The 21,544-nt window shown below is 35.6% G+C and overlaps 1 protein-coding gene across 1 annotated transcript in view; it reads left to right on the top strand.

Annotated features, from left to right (window-relative positions):
- Positions 1-111: 111 nt before the first annotated feature.
- Positions 112-21,544, top strand: part of LOC121390737 (prohibitin-2-like) — a 29,972-nt gene continuing 8,539 nt past the window's right edge. Inside the window, exons 1-5 of the mRNA XM_041522640.1 lie at positions 112-285; positions 7,492-7,573; positions 12,065-12,144; positions 14,863-14,987; positions 15,932-16,117. Coding sequence (XP_041378574.1) covers positions 156-285; positions 7,492-7,573; positions 12,065-12,144; positions 14,863-14,987; positions 15,932-16,117 — 603 coding nt within the window. The 5' untranslated portion in view covers positions 112-155. The remainder of the gene's footprint in view (positions 286-7,491; positions 7,574-12,064; positions 12,145-14,862; positions 14,988-15,931; positions 16,118-21,544) is intronic.

Here is a 21,544-nt window from a genome sequence, read left to right on the forward strand (position 1 = left end):
ACACACGCATTGATATATTGGTTATATATTTTTTTATTTGATTTAAAAAATTTTTTTAAAGCAATCTTCTAGTGATACATTGTGGTGTTTTAGATAGTAGTATTCACAAGCACATGTTCGCAGTTTGAACCTTCAGCAATTTTCATCAGCCGAAGATGGACCCTAAAAAGCTTGGAGATTTTGCTGGCAGATTGAAATCTGGTGGCAAGGGCATGGGCGCAGGGCTTGGCTTATTAGCTGTGGCAGGGGGTCTTGTGTACGGGGCGTCGCAAGCGTTTTATACAGGTATTTAACCTCTTTGCAAACGTGACATTAACATAAGGGAGACAACTCTAGTCTAGTGTGTTGTTTTTTGCTCGATCACATCAGATCACCCCACCCGTTTGTCTTTAAATAATTAAAGAAATTTGTATTTAGTTCGTTTATTCTTTTGTAATTTGTTCTTATTCTCCCATTCTATATAAGCTGTTCCTTTAATGACACCAATTATGCCTTAAAATAATTTAAGCAAAAACATTTGAATTATTAATCTGTAAAATACTTGTAATTCTACAGACTACAGAACTTTCCACAAGTAAAATATTCTATGTGCATTCCAGGGTTCCTTTGCTTATGGCAGTTGTAGAAAGTTGTTTTTTATGCCTCGGCTGGCATGGGCTATAACCGTGGCAATCCTACAATGTTGAAACCAGTAATCAGTCAAGGTCAGATGAACTAAAGTTGTAGACAATTAACTGACAGTGTGTCATATCTGCTTACCCCCATGACTCTATCATTACCACTTTGGAATCCATCGTGTGGAAATAAAGAAGCAGTTTGAATGCTGACAGAATGACACACTTTATTGTTTCCAGTATTTTAAGTGAATCTTTTGGAGGAATTTTCAATTAGAGACTAAAAAAGTTGAACATTATTTCATTCATGATTCACCACATGAATTTATCGAGCCATTCTGTTTGTCCTATCATAGGCACCCTTGCCAAAAGGAAATGACTGAAAATTCCCACTTTCTATTCTAAAAAATCCCAAGATATACATGTATATATTTAATTATGTCTGTTCTAATAAATCGATTTATAACTGGTATATATATTGCATCATTCAGTGGCTTAAAAAAATATCCCAAGTAAAATTTGCTCAAACTCATTTCCCAAATCCCATCAGACATGGAAGCCTTGGCGATAAATCCCTGTCATTCTGTTTGCAGAGTAAAAAAAGTAAAGTTTGTTTTATTTAATGACACCACTCGAGCACATTGATTTTTTATCTTATCATCGGCTATTGGACGTCAGACATGTGTCCATTTTGACACTGTTTTTGAGAGGAAACCTGCTGTTGCCACATAGGCAACTCTTTTACAACAGGCAGCAAGGGATCTTTTATTTGCACTTCCCACAGGCAGGATAGCACAAACCAATGCCTTTGTTGAACCAGGTATGGATCACTGGTCGGTGCAAGTGGTTTACACCTTCCCATTGAGCCTTGCGGAGCACTCACTCGGGGTTTGGAGTCGGTATCTGGATTAAAACCCCCATGCCTCGACTGGAATCTAAACCCAGTACCTACCAGCCACGACGCCACCGAGGCCGGTCTGTTCTGTTTGCATGCCAATTACGCAGTTTTATCGATTATATACCAGTGCTTACGTTTTCAATAAGTGATGGTGATCAACCGGCCTCGGTGGCGTTGTGGTTAGGCCATCGGTCAACAGGCTGGTAGGTACTGGGTTCGGATCCCAGTTGAGGCATGGGATTTTTAATCCAGATACCGACTCCAAACCCTGAGTGAGTGCTCCGCAAGGCTCAATGGGTAGGTGTAAAACCACTTGCACCGACCAGTGATCCATAACTGGTTCAACAAAGGCCATGGTTTGTGCTATCCTGCCTGTGGGAAGCGCAAATAAAAGATCCCTTGCTGCTAATCGGAAAGAGTAGCCCATGAAGTGGCGACAGCGGGTTTCCTCTCAAAATCTGTGTGGTCCTTAACCATGTCTGATGTCATATAACCGTAAATAAAATGTGTTGAGTGCGTCGTTAAATAAAACATTTCTTTTCTTTTGATGGTGATCAATAAACAACTCAACAGAAATTATGTAAGAGAGTAAAATGTTTGCTCTCACTCAGTGCAGGTAACATTCTGTTTTCAAAATCTTGATTAATCAGTGTATTTCCACAGGTCTTACGATTTCAAATTTTATGAGAAACACTTTTTCGGTTCCGTGCCTTGTGATCATGAGAACCCATCGGGACAATTGGAACACTTCGGCTGATATTTAAAAAAAGTTACCGAACTTGCCTTTTAATTTGAAGGGAAATAACTCCATCAATCAGGTGTTAGAAAAAGCGATTCCTTGGCTCGTAAACAAAATTAATATAGAACGATTTGATTTATAACAACACCAAATTAGTGCTTATGGTAGTTTTGGAATGTTTTTGTGGAAATCGTTGTTATAGTTAAAAAAAAAAAAAAATGGAAATACAAAAAAAGATTTAGGGTCGGCAGGTTCAAATTAGGGTCAGTCGGGTAACCGGAAACAAACAATATTTTATGATATGCCTTAGCAACTACTCGGTGTTTGTACCAGAAATACATTTTTGGGTATGGCGCTATGGAATTGAATGCAACCACAGTCAAAAGGGGAACCGGCCTGTCCCCAGAAAGAAAATGGGTTTTGTTTAGGGTTCGGGTTTAGAAAATTATACATTAATGATAAAAATAATTAATTTTGTCAAAAAGTTACATGTAACTTAAAATAATAAAATCTGGAAACAAATTTCTGTATGGTGCCATACCCTTTTTACCCTCTGGCAGAACAAAATATTCCTTGTAGTTGTAGTGTCGAAATTAACTGTCATTGTGAGTAAAATCATAAAATTTGGCACAAACGATTTTGTGGTTCATCTGTTGGTTATTTGCAAAACCAATGTCAACATAAATGACTGATCGTTCGTGCAAAAGCTGTAATCGCTTGTCAGAAAATCCAAACAAACGTGTGTTGGCTAATTAATGTCATCAATGTTTTGGAAAACTGTGCAGTGGGAAATCCCTGACCTAGATGTACGTCATATATGCTTGATAGTGATGTTCTAACCAATTTTTTTTCCATCGTTCAACATGTTCAGCTATTTTCTTCATGACCACTGTCAACTTTCGTTATAAAATGTTACCCACATTAGCATACCACACCACCAACATATTTACAATTTCCTGAAGTTTGCTGAAATTCTCAAACTCTTAACATCACAATATTCGGTGTTTGAAGCACGTCACAGAACTTTTATGGGTAGTTTCTTAGAATATTATATACATACCGATGCAATTTAATGACACTAATGAAAACAAAATGTTTTAAAAACAATAATAGAGGGGTGTCATGAAAATCTCTCTCACCTCTATTCCGAGCTAATTGGAATAAGTCGACCGATTACAAATTTTGCGCAGAGTTCAACACTTGTAGCTTCTTTCAGACTAATTCGGGTCTATTAATAGCAAACATGATAATACAGTCAAAGCATGTCAATACATAGCCTCATCTGGCTCATGTGTAGGTACTAGTGTAGCTACCGTTAGATCGATTTAGTTTAAAACACATTTTGCCTGCCACAAGAGTATGTACCCAGGGGTTCTAGAATATTTTTAAAATTCACTTGCCATAGGGCCAGTGGATTTGAAAATTCACTGGCCATGGTGAAAAATTCACTTGCCCAATTTTAACTGTTGATAAAACAAACAAAAAACAGTAAATTAAAATAATTAACTTTTTAATGTCCATTTTTCATACTGAGATCATGTTTAATCAATTTGTCAGTTTACACAACAGATTGGGCATGCTTTATGGTTTGTTTAGAAAAATATGCAAATAATTTTCATCAGTTTAGAATAAAGTTACCATACCTATTAAAATTTTAAAATAATTGTTTCCACTAAAACCACCTAAGTTATAAAAAATAATCCATGTTACCGAAATATTACAACAATTAACAGCATTATTCCTTTACTTATGAATGGGAACTTACCCACCCCCTCAAAAAACAAAAAGAGAAAAGAAACAATTAAGAACCTTTATTAGCATAAAGTGTACATGTATTGCAGTTTAAGCCCCCACCCCACCCCCAACATTTTGCAATTTGGGTACTTTGTTAAATTTATCTATTTCATGATACTAAAAACACCTTTTTTGCAATTTGTTATATTTTATAAATTAAATTAATAATTTACACATTTTAAGTATTTGTAAATAGTGACGTGCAACCTTTAAAACTAATAAAAGACTGGTTACCGTTTTGCATGTTATTAGTATTAGAGTAACAAATCTTTGGATTTCAGTGTAAAAAAACAAAATGGCGGCAAAACTATGAACTTTTGTTTTTCCAATGTTTACATTTTATAACTTTAATAAAGTTATATCAGTAGGTATATTGATGTCATGGATAGGTCAGAGATTACTGGTGGCCAACTATTTGTTAGTGAAATATTGCATGTGATAGCAAATCGAAAGAAGTGACTTGTAGATGTTTCTTTTGTTTTTGTATGATCGTAGGACGTAACGTTGTAGATTTTTTTTTTTTTTTTTTTTTTTTAAACCACTTGCCATCGGGATTGCACAAAGTAACTTTTACTGGCCTGAATAAAAAAAACACTGGCCTCGGGCATCGGGCCACCGTATTCTAGAAGGCCTGATGTACCATGTATTACAAACATGCACCCTATGTGCGAGATCTCGTGCCACTTTTGCGAGAAAATTATGTTCTTGTTACTAGGAATAGCATTTTACAGAATTTTTCAATTCCAATGAATCAAAACTGATGTTAAATTTTTTTCGGTTAAATTATATCAAGATTTTAAAATGTTTGACAAATATCAACAAATCAGTAATATACTAGAGTTTAAGCCTAAATTGAAATTGGTTAATTATTAAAAAAAAAGAAAAAGAAAAATCTTCCCCAAAAGAGGTCCAAAAAGATTTTGACACGGGTCAATTTTCGTGGGTAGGTCGAGTTAGGATGAACAAACATAATTTTTATTTTCGCCTGGCAGCTTTTAAGTCATCTTCATAAATCAAGGCTAATATTCGTTCCTCGTATTCAGCCTTGATACTTGTCGTCAAAAAATCGTGCCACAAAATGCTTAAATTTCATTGGATGCGATGAGATCTGATTGCAACGAATCGCAACGCTCCTTATAGATTCCCTTGTTATTGTAAACAAAGATGGCAGCGTCAGCATCCGTGGAAACGTGTCGTGTTTGTCACGATATGTTTAAAAAAAAGGTTTCGGCAGTTAATTTTTGATATTGCTTTCAAGATTGTCACATGTTACCGATGCTGTGATTGGTCAGTGATGTCATCGTGTACGGGACATAATCTGTGTTACAAATTTTCTTCCAATAGAGGGCACTAGTAGTGGATATCAGTAATCTTGACTACATGTATCAAGGCTGAATACGAGGAACGAATATTAGCCTTGATTTATGAAGATGCTTTTAAGTTAGTCCCAGCACACAAAAACTTTATTTTTATATTTATGAAAAGACATTTGATGGAGAAACGCTACAAAAATTGCTCATCTTAGATTCTCATTTGATTGTCGTTGCCCATTAACCTTTTCATTTGTATCTGAACTACTGAAGAAAATTGTTCGTGTAAACAATAAAATCACATGGATTGTCTGAATTTTTTTTTTTTTATGCCCTGCTGATTAACCAAATAGTATATATATATATATATTGTGTAATTAACAATAGTAAGTAACTTGACCACAAATTGGTTACCTACAGTACTTCAAACTTTATGGGAACCAACTTACAGTCCAGTTGTAATCTAAGATTTTGAAATATGCCTTGAATACTGTGACTACGGTTGTTGACAAAGAATATTTTGAGTTTGAGGATTAAAATATTTAACACACCACTCCCCCACCCCACTCTGCAGGATTTGTGCCAGAAAATAATTTGAGGGTACCAGTGTTCGCGCTTTCACTTGCCCTTGGGTTTTTTTCACTTGCCAGACTTAAACGTTTTCAAATTGTAAATTTACATTTATCAATATCCAAACAACATACAAATGTATACTATGAGAAAACATTTATTTTGGACCTAGAAAATACTGTTCACTTAGAAACATACATGTAGTTAGCCATGCAGATTACAATTCTTCTTACTACCCGGACTGTCAATATAGCATTATTTTCATATACATTGTATCTTACAGTGTTCGAGATTAACGATATCCCGGGGATACCAGAATTTAATTTTGGATACCAGACTTCAAGAACCCAGTATCCCACCAGGATGCCATATAATACTAAATTCTCAGGTGGAATACCAGATTTTGAAATGTTAGTATCCAGCTGGGATACTGGCCAAAATATTTAATCTTGAACACTGTCTTAACATCTAATCATTCCACTGTGAGTGCCGATGAAATTCATTATGTTCCAGGCTTGTAGATCTATTAAGAAAATAAAAAATACTAGTCAGCCAAGTTAGTAAATATAAAAATACATTAGCCTGTACAGATATTATCACAAGCCTGAGATTCTTTCACTCAAATTTTGTGACCATTTTTTTTTGTCCATATATAAAATAAATTATTTTATCAGCATGGTTTAAAAAAAAGAAAAAAAGTGGGGAAAAAAGATAACAAAAACTTAGTTCAAAACAAATTCATTTGGAACACCTTGGCTGAATAAGTAAGAATCAAATGGCCGAGTTGTTTCAAATGGGTCAGTATCGGAAGTACTCGGATAATGTCGCATAATACGATAAGAATGGCTAACATCATGGTAATCGTGTTCGTTTATAATCTGGATTAACTTTAACAATTTATCTTAATTCTCATTTCCGATCGCAGTGTTAACAGTAAATCTATCTTTTATCTTGGAAATTAATGAAAATAACCAATATTGATAACCCACTGGAAAGTACGGGTACGAATGACAAAGGGTTCAAACAAATAATAAACATAGACGACTTTTCAGAAGACATACGCACATAAGAAAACATCACATGGATACGGTTAAATAGGCATTAACCGCACATCACTATGATGAACATAAATCTGAACATCAAGTCATTCCACTGTGACTGTCGATAAATATTTTTGTCGCCAGGTGGGCAACCTGGGACAGGGGTTTGACTTGCCTGTCGATAGTTTCTTTTGACATTGAACACTGTCCACTGTATGTCATTTACTTTTAATAATTTTAAGCAGCAGATTTCTATTATTTAATCTGTCTAAAAAGAAGTTAAAATTTATCCATTAATTTCCAAGATTTTGAGGTACATAGTTTTACTCTTTGTACCCTCTGGAGGAAACCCTGCTTCATTGTCTCGGACATCACTCATTTATAATACTTGGTTGTTAGCATTTAAATTTAGATATAAAAACAAGATATTGTTAATATGAATTTATATGTTGTTTTATGCCAGAACAGTTGGAAGTCTTTGCCATAATGTATTTATTTCATTTTTCTTTCTTTTTCTGTGTACTAGTGGATGGAGGTCACCGTGCCATCATCTTCAGTCGAATCGGCGGTGTTCAGGAAGATATTTACCATGAAGGGCTTCACTTCAGGTTTGTAAATCCTTTTTTAACACGGTAAGTACTGCATACGTTGTAATATATGTCGACAACCTTCATTAGGGCTGGCTCTGAATGAACAGAACATTTCTCCAAATCTACTAAACTGCAGAAACCCAAATCAGTGTTCGAGATTATACATTTTTTCCCCAGTATCCCAGTTGGATACTAACATTTCAAAATCTGGTATCCCACCTGAGAATTTAGTATTATATGGCATCCCGGTGGGATACTGGGTTCTTGAAGTCTGGTATCCAGAATTAAATTCTGGTATCCCCGGGATATCGGGATACCGTTAATCTCGAACACTGCAGATACATAAAATTATTTTGCCAAATTAACATAAAATTTGACAAATTGTTCTTAAAATTTGCAAAAGGCCAATTTGGCGAGTGCCGAAGCTAGCTCTGCTTCATGCTGAAGTTGATTCCTTGGGATGATTGTCCGTGTAATTAGCCCAGTGGTAAGCACTCACTTGATACGCGGTCGGTTTGGAATCAATCCCCGTCGGTGCACCCATTGGGCTATTTCTTGTTCCAGCCAGTGCACCATGACGGGTATATCAAAGGTGGTGGTATGTGCTATCCTGTATCCTGTCTTGTGGGAAAGTGCATATAAAAGATCCCTTGCTGCCTTAGAAAAAACCCGTATCGGGTTTCCTCTGATGATTATATGTCAAAATTACCAAATGTTTGACATCCAATAGCCGATGATTAATGAATGAATGTGCACTAGTGGTGTCGTTAAATAAACCACACTTTTGATTGATTATTAATAGCATCAAAGGTATTGAGAGCATAAAAGATTTTAGCATGATAATCGATCGAATACAGAATATCGTAGGTACATTGTATACGAGTACAGCTCAGATATGGGTACAGAAACTGTTACACCTAGGTCAAATATTAAACTTTGCACAAATCATGTGAAATGACACTAATTTACTGACTGATATCTAAACTATGTAGATTTATAACTTGCAGATCAAGAACATAAGAATTTTGCTCTTGACGGAGCATTTCATAGCAAGACATGCATATCTTCTGCTCATAACATGGTGTCTTGTGATGCATAGTAACTGACAATAAATAAGGTCATTTCACAATTAAACCCAAAAACAAACATGAATAAGTGGAAGACTATGTGAAGACACCAAAAAACCCAAATTGTGTATAAACTTAAAGTTTAGAAGTGACACTGTAAAATAAGACACCGTTATGAGCAGCAGATTAAAAAAAAAAAGTTTCCAGGTAAAGAAAACTAACACCATTGGACATATACAACAATGAACACAATATGGTACATGGAAATAGATTTATTCATCATTTATGATAACCCAAAATCAATAGCACACATTGAAGTAGAAAGACTATTTCAAATCACCTTCTGCGCATAACACAGACACTGATTATGCCAAAATACATCATAAAACACTGCAAATCATACAGATGTGACCCCATTTGACAGAATGACTTAATCATTCCTAGGATGTGTTAGCTTGTCTTGAGTAATAATAAAAAAAAAAAAATACAATGTACTAGTATATATATGCTATAGACTTGTGACACAGAAAACCGTAAAATATGTTTTTAAAAACTGAATCTTTGTAATATTTCGAGTTGAATGAATATAAAAGATTGGAAGTAGAAGCTCTGTAAATATACTCAGCCGGATAATATTGCCTCTCAGATAGTGTTAAGTTATAACATCTTACTTTAATGATTGGGAAAAAACAAACAATAAACGAAATATGAGGAAAAAATAGTTGGCATTCACTGGAATAAAACTTGTAATTTGATCATTGGGATCCAATACTAAACAGAAATCATGTAGGCAATTTGTGTCTTTAAAAGAAATCCTTGGAACAGGCATAATGTCCAGGATCTTATTGGAGAAAAAAAAACGAGGTGTCCAATACATCAGACATGACATAGTGCTGCCCCATTTTCCTCAGGAAACACAGCTCTGTTCCATCGTCATCAACACTTTCAACCTGCAAAATATGAAAATGTCACATTATATAACAAGCTTGTACAATGTACTGACAAAATGTAAACAGAAAAAACTCCACATTTGTTTCATGTTTGTGCTGTTGCTTCTGTTGTTTATCTTACAAGGTTTGTTGTCAACATCCAAATAAATTTTCATGAGGTTTAAATAACTAAGTAATTTAATCCAAAACTTAAATCTGTTTTGTACATTCCATAAAGTTTTTTTTGGCACAAATGGCAAAAGGGGGTGAGGGGGTTAGGATCGGTCAGGTAACTCGAGCCACACATATTATTTAATTTGGTCTAATTGTATTTTACTTCCAGGTTCCTTGTAATGAAGTGTTAAAATGTAAAAAAAAAACCCCACTTTAAATGGTTAATATAAAATGATACCTAAAAGTTATGTTTATAGATAAAACAACTAAGTCAATATTTTTTGTAGCATTTTTTTGTTAAAGTTTGTGGTTGCTATGGTTATGAAAATGCCTATATAAATAGCCAACGAAAAGATGGATTTTGATTATTTAAAGTTTTTTCGGCCATAACAAAGACTAACTAAAATAATCCTCAAAAGACTGTTCAGACATCTGCTTAAAACTTTTCTGTTCAAAGATTTTGATTACCGAATAGAAGTACATCAAACACAAAATAAAAGAACTTTAACCCTTTTTTGTTTCACCATCAAAGACTACAAAGAACAAAGTGGCTAGTCTTGTTAACACATCTTTTAGAACAGGTGGCAATTAGGGGCAATAAAAATTCTAAAGGTAGACACAGGTGGGCCACACGGGTGGGAGGTGTTACTATACAATACATTCAACCTCACTTTGAATCTGTAGTATCAAAAGGATGTGGATTATCACATTGGTGATAATTAAAAGTTCAAAATATTTCAAAAGACAACATAAAAGGCTTTTTTCTAAGCTTTGTACTCTTGTACTTCAACAAATAAATGGAGTCTGTGTTATGAGCAGCATGCCATGAGTTAAAATTGAGTTAAAATTTACTTATTTATTACAAAAATTAGGCAGATATATTTCAAGCACTATTTCATTAATGTGGACCAACATAAAGCTGGTTTAATTAATTAGGCACATTGATTTGCAAACAATCACTTCAGCTCATAACAAAGACTCCAAAAATTAAAATAAAATGGGTGTCTGTGTTATGAGCAGAATACCATGAGTTAAATTGGGTTAAAATTTGCTTATTTATTACAAAAATTAGACAGATATATTTCAAGCACTATTTCATTAATGTGCACCAACATAAAGCTGGTTTAATTAATTAGGCATGTTATATGCGAACTATCACTTCTGCTCATAACGAAGACGCGATTCTAGTGGTGAGAGAATGACCATCAAAAATGCATTTATCGTCATAAAATTTATCACAAAGTGTCTCAAGTAAAAAGAATAAATATTAACAAAAGAAATACTAACCTTCCATTCGTGTGCACTGCTCGGTTATCAACCAAATTGAAGAAAAACGTCCCTGGATCAAATTGTCTTCCACTCATAACATGTGTCAAAACCAACAGACACGAACGCAGATCAAGCTCTCTTTGTAAATCACAACGTGCTTGGCACAAACCAATGACGCGTTGCTTTTAGTAAATAACTTGTGGAATGTATTAAGCAAATTTAGAACATATCACAATTTTACCCAAAGTTGCAGCGTGTGTTCTTTCGCTCATAACGCACAGGACACCAATCACTTGCGAGTTATATATATGACCATAAATTACGTAATTTTACAATCACAAATCTCAGTTTTTCCCGTGTACAGTACTAAAGTGTACATATTAAGCCATGTGGTCTTTGTGACGAAAAAACACTTTGTTGCAGTAGATACATGCGTTATCTAGCATTACTGTAAATAAGACACTAATGGTTATGAGCGGAATGTAGATTTATCGCCAGTAAAATCGTGCAATTTACTTAAATATACATGGAAACAATTTAATGAGAAAATAACAAAAGTATTTATCTTATGTTAGGTGGTAGTTGTGGTCTGTATATTGCTTTTGTACATGGGGCATTTGTTGATCAAAATTTGTAGTCGTCATGATGTAACAAAATGGCCATGGTTTTTACCCACTATTACTGTCGTTTTAGCTTTTTCCTGAACTTGGTGCAAACCAAAAATAGCAAACTTTGCTCCTACTAGGTTCTATAAAGTCTTTCCTGGACATAGTTGTAAAAGTAACTTTGAAATTTTTTACATATCCTTTGAAAATAGATTTTTTGTTCAACATACACTCAGTGTACCCATGATCTGAGCCGTACTCATACATGTAGGTATATACTGAAGGATTGGGCATGAGTTCGACCCGTACCCCCGTTTTAGTGGTTCGTGTAGTTTTAGGGATAGGGTTAGGGTTAGTCTTTAGAGCCTTTGATATAGAGGGGTAAGGGTCGAACTCTGTCCAAGGATTGGTTTTCATTTCTAGGGTTATGATAACTTTACACTTGATTTTTAATGAATCTTTCAGAATTCCGTGGTTCCAGTATCCAATCATCTACGACATCCGATCTCGTCCACGTAAAATAACGTCACCTACGGGAAGCAAAGGTACAAACATGTATCAGTGACCAGTCTAGCGCTGTTAATCCTCGGCAGATCTGTCAACCCTATCGGTATTTTATCAAGTCTCCCGTGGGAAATTGTTTTTTTTCCCTGGGAAATCCTTATTTTCTAAACATGAAAAAAATCCAAACTACCGTGGCTGTGTATTGACATTCAGTGTTGCCATATGTAGCATATATAAAACTATCCAATTTTGTTCTAATAATGCCTCTGACTTGTAAAAAAACGTCTTCCATCTTAAATTTCTTGTTCATGTTCTTAAAAGTTTTGGATGGAAGAGTTATTTTTTTAAATGTGTATTAAATCATAATGATATTTAAAATTAAAAAACATACAACAACTAATAATTAGTATAATTTTTTTCTAATTACTTATTTAATTTTAGTATATTTTTTTTTAATGCCAAGATCTAAGGTTGACATGTATACATGGCATTATATAGTGTTCATATAACTTATTATAATACTTTTTTAAAACTTCCGATTTTGTGTTAAAATCGTGTGCATTTAAAAAATCTCCGGCTTTTTCAACACACACCTGCTTTCTCTCAAATAAAGGTTGATAGGTCTGATCCTTGGGTGCATTCATTTCAGTAATGCCTGAAAATACTAATCATTACTTTCATTTTAGCATAACGAAACTTTTATCAACTACTTAATAATATCAAGTTTTCAATGAAACATACAATTGTTCTGTTTAAATTTTATTACCAGAAGTAGTCTTTTATAATCCCTTGCTGCTATTCGGAAAGAGTAGCCCATGTAGTGGCGACAGCGGGTTTCCTCTCAAAATCTGTGCGGTCCTTAACCATATGTCTGACGCCATATAACCGTAAATAAAATGTGTTGAGTGCATCGTTAAATAAAACATTTCTTTCTTTCTTTCTAGTGTTTTATATCAAAATATTACGATCAGAACCAAGTATATAATTCATATTAACACGAAACATGGCAAAACGTTACAAAAATGTACCGATAAATGTTCATTTCGCCAATTTTTCTCAAACTTCTCCCCTTTCTTCTTCTGGGAAGGGAGAAGTCACTTCTACTTTTTGCCATTCTACACAAGGGCCTGATGTATAGGAAGTCTGGTGCAACTTTTTAATGTTTCATTTGGAAACTGCATGGAATGAAATAAAGACATTGTAGGCTAAATATAAATTGAAATGACAGAGTAACCTAAAGAGGACTTAATTTCTTTGAAATATACATGTAAAAAGTGTGTAGGCATGTATTTTTAAAGATAACGTTTGTTTTGTTTAACAATACAACAATATTTAACGACGCCACCGAGGCCGGTCAACCTAAAGAAAGAAAGAAATGTTTTTATTTAACGACTCCACCGAGGCCGGTCAACCTAAACAAAGAAAGAAATGTTTTTATTTAACGACGCCACCGAGGCCGGTCAACCTAAACAAAGAAAGAAATGTTTTTATTTAACGACGCCACCGAGGCCGGTCAACCTAAACAAAGAAAGAAATGTTTTTATTTAACGACTCCACCGAGGCCGGTCAACCTAAACAAGTCCTGCGAGTGCTTTTCTATCTAAGCTTAATATTAACCAGTATTACGTGTATTTTTAATACATGTATATATATACAGTCGAGCACCGTTGTGTCGAACTTGCTTGAGTCGATGTATTGCTTGTGTCGATATGACTGACTGGTACTGGCCAAGAACATGTATTAATTATCATGTTTTTATCTCGGTTGAGTCGATATGTTTGAGTCGTTGTGACGTTTGTGTCGATATATATTTTGGGTCCCAACGTAGACTTTTATATGGAAAAATGTCTGTGTCGTTATTAATATTATGTGTTAAAATAAGTAAAAATATTTAAAAAGGTAGATATGAATTGCGCGATCTGAAATCATTGCCAACATTTGACTGTAAACACATGATTTGTAGCCTACGTGTAGTTACTCTTAACAGTTCACATGTAAGATTATCTAAACCATTGAACAAGGTACTAAAATGGTCTTATCTAGCTTAAAAGAAAACACTAACAGACGATGATTATTAAAGAATGCAACTAGTCGTGTGACTTGTGGCTTTGAGAAATTGTGGTCTGATTAAAGTAGGATCAATCTGTCTTGATAAGTTAACTAGTTGTTAACTGGTGTTGTATCTGAACTTGATACAAGGATTGTCACGGAAAATGACGAGACGTCGATGTGTTTTAGCTCTTCAGCTTTGATGCCACGAACCAATGCGTGACAAACATTATTCCTAGACTTACTGAATTAGGTGTGGAATTTCGTATTTATTCTTCTGCAAAACATTTGGTGTAATTGTATTTTGTTTTTATAACTTTCTTTTAAATTCATGTTTGTTAAAAGCAAAATTTAGATTGTTCTAACGTCCACAGTGATTTTAACTTTACAATTTATAGAAATTTTAAAAGATGATTAACTTTTTTCAGAATGTACACAGCGGTACAATACATGTAGATTGATTGATTGATTGATTTTTCATCTATAGACTAACAGTTTTCATCGGTTTAAATAAAAAAATCTATGAATCGATAAAAATATTTTTTTATTTCTTTTTTAATATATGACTATTTTGTTTATACATTTTTGGTTTACATATTTCACTCAACGTTTGAGTCGATATTTGTTGAACTCGATATTTTTTGGTGGTCCCCTCAATATCGACACATTGGTACTCGACTGTATTTTAATATGTAACATTTTGTGCCCAGACTTGCAGATGATCAACATATCCTTGAGAGTTCTCTCCAGACCCGACCAGCAGTTTCTGCCACGATTATACCAACAGTTTGGAACCGACTACGACGACCGAGTCTTGCCTTCCATTTGCAATGAGGTAAACTTTCAGTTGTTCTCATAACCATATGCATACGGGCTCCAATTTTTGTAGGCAGGCAGGCTTTTGCCCGAATTAAACGAAAATGCCTGAATCCGGATAACAACATTTATTCATATTAACATTACTAGCAAACAGCTAAATACAGGGTTGCAAACGAATCACTACGCATTTTAACATGGATTACAACTAATTTTGAGGGTAGAATGATGGAAATACGTTGTAAAACGGTCTCCGGTTAGCACATTTTGCCCAAATATGTGTATAATTTTTGCCCGAATTTGAAGTTTTGCTCCAGCAGGGGGTGGGAAGGTTCCGTTGTCCCTTCGCCACTCCTGCCATCCTGTCTCGCATGCTTGTGTTCATAATTGCTTAATGCTCGTAGGGACTGGATGTGGCGTGTGCGTGCAATCTGGCTAAAAAGTTTAAAATACATTACTTTTAATGAGAAAGTGTAGCCTGGATGCATGCATCTGCAAAACGCACATGTAGCCAGCCGAAGTGAAGTAATCCTATATGGTATATACAGTGCTCACACGGGAACCAGTTTTGGTTTAGACAATGTTCAGATGTGTAGAATTTTTGTTTTTTAAATGACTAAAAATTAATGTGGTTACTTTAAGTACATTTGTATTAGCCAAATGCTAAATGTTGTAGCCATTTTACAGGGCTTCTGCCGTTCTGGAATTTTTTATAAAATCCACCAGCCATGGGATCAGAGATTTAATTTTTTTTACTAGCCATGATTAAAAATTCACTAGCCCTACTATACTTAAGTTAATACAATTTTGCTAAATAATAGTACCGGTAATAATCAGATATGTCGCCTAAAGAGGAAGGGATTAAGAAAAGCGTCTGCTTTTGAGGGAATTCCAGTTTACAGAGGGGTCCGGTTTTGATGGGTTTTACTGTACATGTATGTATGTATGTGTTATTTTCTGCAGGTTCTGAAGGGCGTGGTGGCCAAGTTCAACGCATCTCAGTTGATAACGCAGAGACAGCAGGTCAGTTTGTTGATTCGCCGGCAGCTCATTGAGCGCGCCAAGGACTTCTATATCCTCCTAGACGATGTCTCCATCACCGAGCTCAGCTTCGGCAAGGAATACACGGCGGCCGTGGAGGCCAAACAGGTTGGTGTTCACAGCACTCGGCAATATAGCAATACAGTGCTGTGTTAGATGAATCTTGAAAGGTCTTCTTCACTTTGTTTTTCCAGGTACAAGTTTCCATAACTTATTTCCCTTCTATGTATCAGACATTTTACGTAATGAAAACAGGCATCGAAATAAGCATTGTGTCATTTACGTGTTACCACAAAATATAGCCTGGTAACCTATACTATATGATAGTTAGAATTGAATTTCTGTTACTACTACTTTTTAACCTTTAGACTACTGGATTAATTTTTAACAAAACCACGTTGAGTGGGTACAAGTTTATAATTTTTACTCACATATATTCACTTAAATGTTTTATAAATACATGAAATAAAGTTCATATATGAATCGGTAAGTATTATTTTCATGTCTTTTTTGTAATTTTTATTATTTTTAGATCGGCTAATGGTGATTAAAATAAGGCAAAAAATCGAAAAAGTTGCGTTTACTTACGGGCATTTGTGGCCAGCTGTCCAGTATTTATGTCCATTATTCCCGATAACAGTGGTTTTCTGACCAGAATTTTTTTTTAAACCCGAACTACGATTCATATTGCAATATTTGGTAATTTTCGTTTTTGGTAAAACGATCAAATTTATTATCAAATTAGCTGTCACAATCAGCTATCGATCCCTGAAAATGACCGCGACGTGCCGCCATTGTTGTCAAGCGAAAATACTTGCCGAAAACCACTTTTTGAACTCAAAATTTCAAGGTATTTTCAGTTGAAAAAATCAAAGCAAAAGCCACCATTTTGAAAAAAACATCTTTTTTCTTTTATTATGTTTCTTGTGAGTGTCGTGTGCAAAATGGTGGGAAATATGAATTGGGGAATGCACTGTATACAGTGTACAGTATGTCGACTGACGTGACGTCGGGCGAGATATCTCGCCTGCAGTACTCAGAAGGTTAATGCCCTTACATGTGTGCCAGATGATTATTTTAGTATACATGCATTTATGAATGTTCTGAAATTGTATCGAAGCTCGTGAATATCGGTACGAGAAAACAAATCCAGAAGTAAATTTATCTAGTGGGCACTGCTTAACGTGGATTGCCGAAATTGCTTGCAATTGCACATGAACATTGGTGCAATTTCGTATGAGAAAACGAAATGTGGAAGTAAATTTATCTAGTGGACGCTGCTTAGATGCGGAATGACTATAATTGCTTGCACACGAACATTGATGCAATTCCTTACTGGAAAATGAAATGCGGAAGTCCGGAATACATTGCCTGGTTTACGTTCGGAAACGAAAATACCATTCGTTGAAAAAAATTTCGAGACTGAAACACCGTTCTCGACTTTTCTTACATGTGGGAACCTCCCGGTAACCTGAACAACCGTTCTCGACTTATTTCGACGCCGCTGAAAATAACAAGGTGACCGGTCTACTGATTATATGAGTGCGAGGTGTAGCCCAGTGGTACAGCGCTCACTTGATGCACGGTTGGTTTGGGATCAATCCCCTTCAGTGGGCCCATTGCGCTATTTCTCGCTTCAGCCAGTGCGCCACGACTGGTACATCAAAGGTCGTGGTATGTGCTATCCTGTATGGGATGGTGCATGTAAAAGATCCCTTGCTGCTAATCGAAAAGAGTAGCCCATGAAGTGGCGACAGCGGGTTTCCTCTCTTAATATCTGTGTGGTCCTTAACCATATGTCTGACTCCATAAATAAACTAAATAAAATGTGTTGAGTGCGTCGTTAAATAAAACATTTCCTTCCTTCCTTCTGATTATATGAAGTTTTGACATATTCAAAATTAATAAATGTTCGTGTTCACAGCACTCTGCAATATAGCGGGGGCGGAACTTAGCCTAGTGGTAGGGTAGAATGATGAAAATTTTATGAAAAAACTTACGTCACCACAAATATACTGAACAAAACATTTTTATTGCCTATCTTGACATTGGCATAACATAATACATGGAAAGCACACCCCGCAATAACTTCCTAAATTATACAGAACAACATGTAAAGGTGAAACACATTTGTGAGTATTAGTTTTCTCGATCACCTTGAGGTTAAGTAATTCGGAAATCTCAGAATCCAGAAAATCACATTCCTTTTGAGAAAAACACCTGTTATTCAGTTTATAATAGTCAACTGGCTTATTGAATGGTAAAGTTATGCCATCTTTCAACCAAATGATAAGTGTTTCATTCGCACCAATTTCTTTCCAAAACTCTACTTTGTCTGGAAGATTACCGAAACACATAACCAACGATGAATCCTAGTCTTGACCATCTGAATTTCCAACATTTGGGTAATGAGATCTCATCGGCCTTTGATTATGCGCTGTGAAATAGTCGAAAGCATCTGAAGGTCTTGTAAACCCCAAACCATGTCTTGGAAAATATCCACTAGAACGACCTCTGTATGTATAGGGGCCTCTGTAGGGTCGATATTGAGTAGCACTGTCAAAACGCTGTCTAGCAGCTGTAATCTCAGTAGCTATTTTCAAATTGTCAAGAGACTGTCCAGACGAAGCAGACGAATTTTTCTCCAAACATTTAAATAAACTGGATGTTTCTCCGTCAAACCTGCTCTTCACTAAAAGACCCGCATACTCACTCTGAAGAAAGTTTATTTGAGCACTGAGAATAGTAAACAGTTTGGCAAAATCTTCTTCCTCACTGGAAATTGGTAGTGTATGTAACTGTTTCAGCGCTGTTTCTGTGTAACGTGCACACTTTGATATCACTGATAACAAACTTTGACATTCTTTGGAAATACCTTGTCTACCATCGAATACTTTTAAATAGTTTGGCAACGTAACTTTATTCAAGGAGTCTTTTACTTGTAAGTATTCCTTTTCCAATTCGGACGCATAGTTATCTGTATTGGATGTGTGGCCGAGAGGGGCTGAAACCCTATTAGGCGCTTGCCTTTGAGTATCGAAAATGCCTATGTTTGACGAAACCGCCTGCTGTGTTGAACGGTCTATTCCGCCGCCATGTTGAAACGTAGTTTGTTGAACGCACTCGTGTGAATCAAAAAACTGGACGACTTTCAGAGTGGTGTAATTCTAATGACGCGAGACGTTCAGTAAAAGAGTTTATGGTTTCTGACAAATTAGCTACCTGTCCAGATAAACACTTGACCAACTCATTCTGTTCTTTTTCCATCTCAAACCTTTCATTTGGCAGGGGGGAACTCCATGTGGTTTATGTGACACCAACATAAAGACGAAGGTGAAGGTTGACCTACTTATAATAATTTTCACCACCGGTGTAAAGGAATTATGTTTCTCGTATATTTGTGTGACTACAGACATGGTAAAAGGGTCTCGGGTTACCACATTTTGCTCAAATATCTCTTATAATTTTTACCCAAATTAATTTTGAGGTTTTGCTCCAACACTGCAACTGCCCCGTCCCCTCCCTCCCTGTCTCGTATGTTTACACCCACGACTGATGATGAATCAAAGGATGTGTTATGTTCTGTCCTGTCAGTAGGACAGTGCATATAAAGGATTCTTTGCTGCTAATGGAACAATTTTAGTTTATTTCCTCTATGAGGGCGAGACTTGGCTCAGTGGTAAAGCGATTGCTTGATGCACGGTCGGTGTGGGATCGATCCCTGTCAGTGGGCACATTGGGCTAATTCTCGTTCCAGCCAGTGCACCACGACTGGTATATCAAAGGCTGTGGTATGTACTACCCTGTCTGTGGGATGGTGCATATAAAAGATCCCTTGCTGCTAATCGAAAAGAGTAGCCCATGAAGTGACGACAGCGGGTTTCCTCTCTCAATATCTGTGTGGTCCGTAACCATATTCTGACGCCATATAATCGTAAATAAAATGTGTTGAATGTGTCATTAAATAAAACATTTCTTTCTTTCGGCAATGTAGCAATACAGTGCTGTGTTAGATAAAACTTAAAAAGTCTTCTTCACTTTGTTTTTCCTGGTACAAGTTTCCATAACTTATTTCCTTTCTATGTATCAGAAATTTTACATAATGAAAATAACAAGGTAACAGTTGGTCTACTGATTATATGAAGTTTCTTAGTGAGTCATTAAGGCATTTAGAAAAATATGTAAATGAGGAGGAACAAAAATAATAAATTGCTGAAATATAAGGGTCATCGGATGAATAGAAAATAACAATAATTTGTGTTTATATATTTTATGAAAATGTGTTTACTTAAAAATAATACTTCTAGCTGTATTGAATCAATACTAAAACAAAAAATATATTTGGTAGCAAATTTTCTTTTGCTTTCTTTTAAATTATTTTCGTGCTTATATCCAATTAAACTTCAAGCACGCTGTCCTGGGCACACACCTCAGCTATTTGGGCTGTCTGTCCAGGACAGTGGATTAGTTGTTAGTGGTTAGTGAGAGAGAAGATGGTATAGTGGTTTGATATCTACCCATTGAGTCGTTAAAACTCGCTCTGGGTGGGAGGCGATACAGGGCTGCGAACCCTGTACCTACTAGCCTGTAGTCTGATGACCTAACCACAACGCCACCGAGGCTGGTAAATTTTCTTTGATTTGTGTGTTCTTTGACAGCAGTTATCTCCCTTCCATCAGCTGTGGAAGATGACTTGGTAACTACAGCTCTATAAGAACACACTATATACAGATCAGGCCTTTCCCCTGGATTTTCCCCAGGATTTTTTTAAGGCGCTTACATATTTAGCATCATTATAACACAAAAATCAAGCCAAAAGAAGTAGGGTAGGCGGTTGAAAACAGTTAAGTGTTTGCCTTCAATCCATCAAATCATGTTGGGGTTGTTTTTGTGGCATTTTTTTGGGGGGTGGTAAAACTTTTTAAAAAATAACCCATCAATTCCCCACCCCCAACAATTTCATAATTTACGCCATGTTGTTGCTGTTGATTTCAGCGTCATGTTAAATGCTTGTTGTAATTTCTGCTTGTAAAATACCTAAGCTAAGAATGCTGACTTCACAGTATGTTCCATTTATAAAAAAACAAACAAACAAACAAACAAAAACAAAAAAAAGAGTTAATAAAATAAAATTTTACTGTCTTTTTAAAATCCAGCTAACTTATTAAATGTCACCTCACAGTTTTACAAATATATATCTAGCATTATCTAACAAATGATTATTGTAAACTAATTCAGTGTACGTGTAACTGCAGTTAGTATAGATACTGCATGTTCATTTCCCGCGATCGCGATCTGCATGCGTGCTCACGACCATAGGTACAAAATTAACAAAGACAAAGGAAATAACGAAACTGCAGTTAGGTATTCATTGATGCAAACAACTATTGCTTTTCTACAAATTTACATCAAGATTATTTCTGTGTAATCGTATTGTTTAATGTCCACAACGATGTCTCTTGACACGTGGGTGTCAGCTGACTCTGAAGCGTGACGTATATTACGCCGAGAGCTTTCCTCAGTTCAGCCAATGAA

Source organism: Gigantopelta aegis, chromosome 15 (genome assembly GCF_016097555.1).
Source record: "Gigantopelta aegis isolate Gae_Host chromosome 15, Gae_host_genome, whole genome shotgun sequence".
NCBI classification, from domain to species: Eukaryota; Metazoa; Mollusca; class Gastropoda; order Neomphalida; family Peltospiridae; genus Gigantopelta; species Gigantopelta aegis.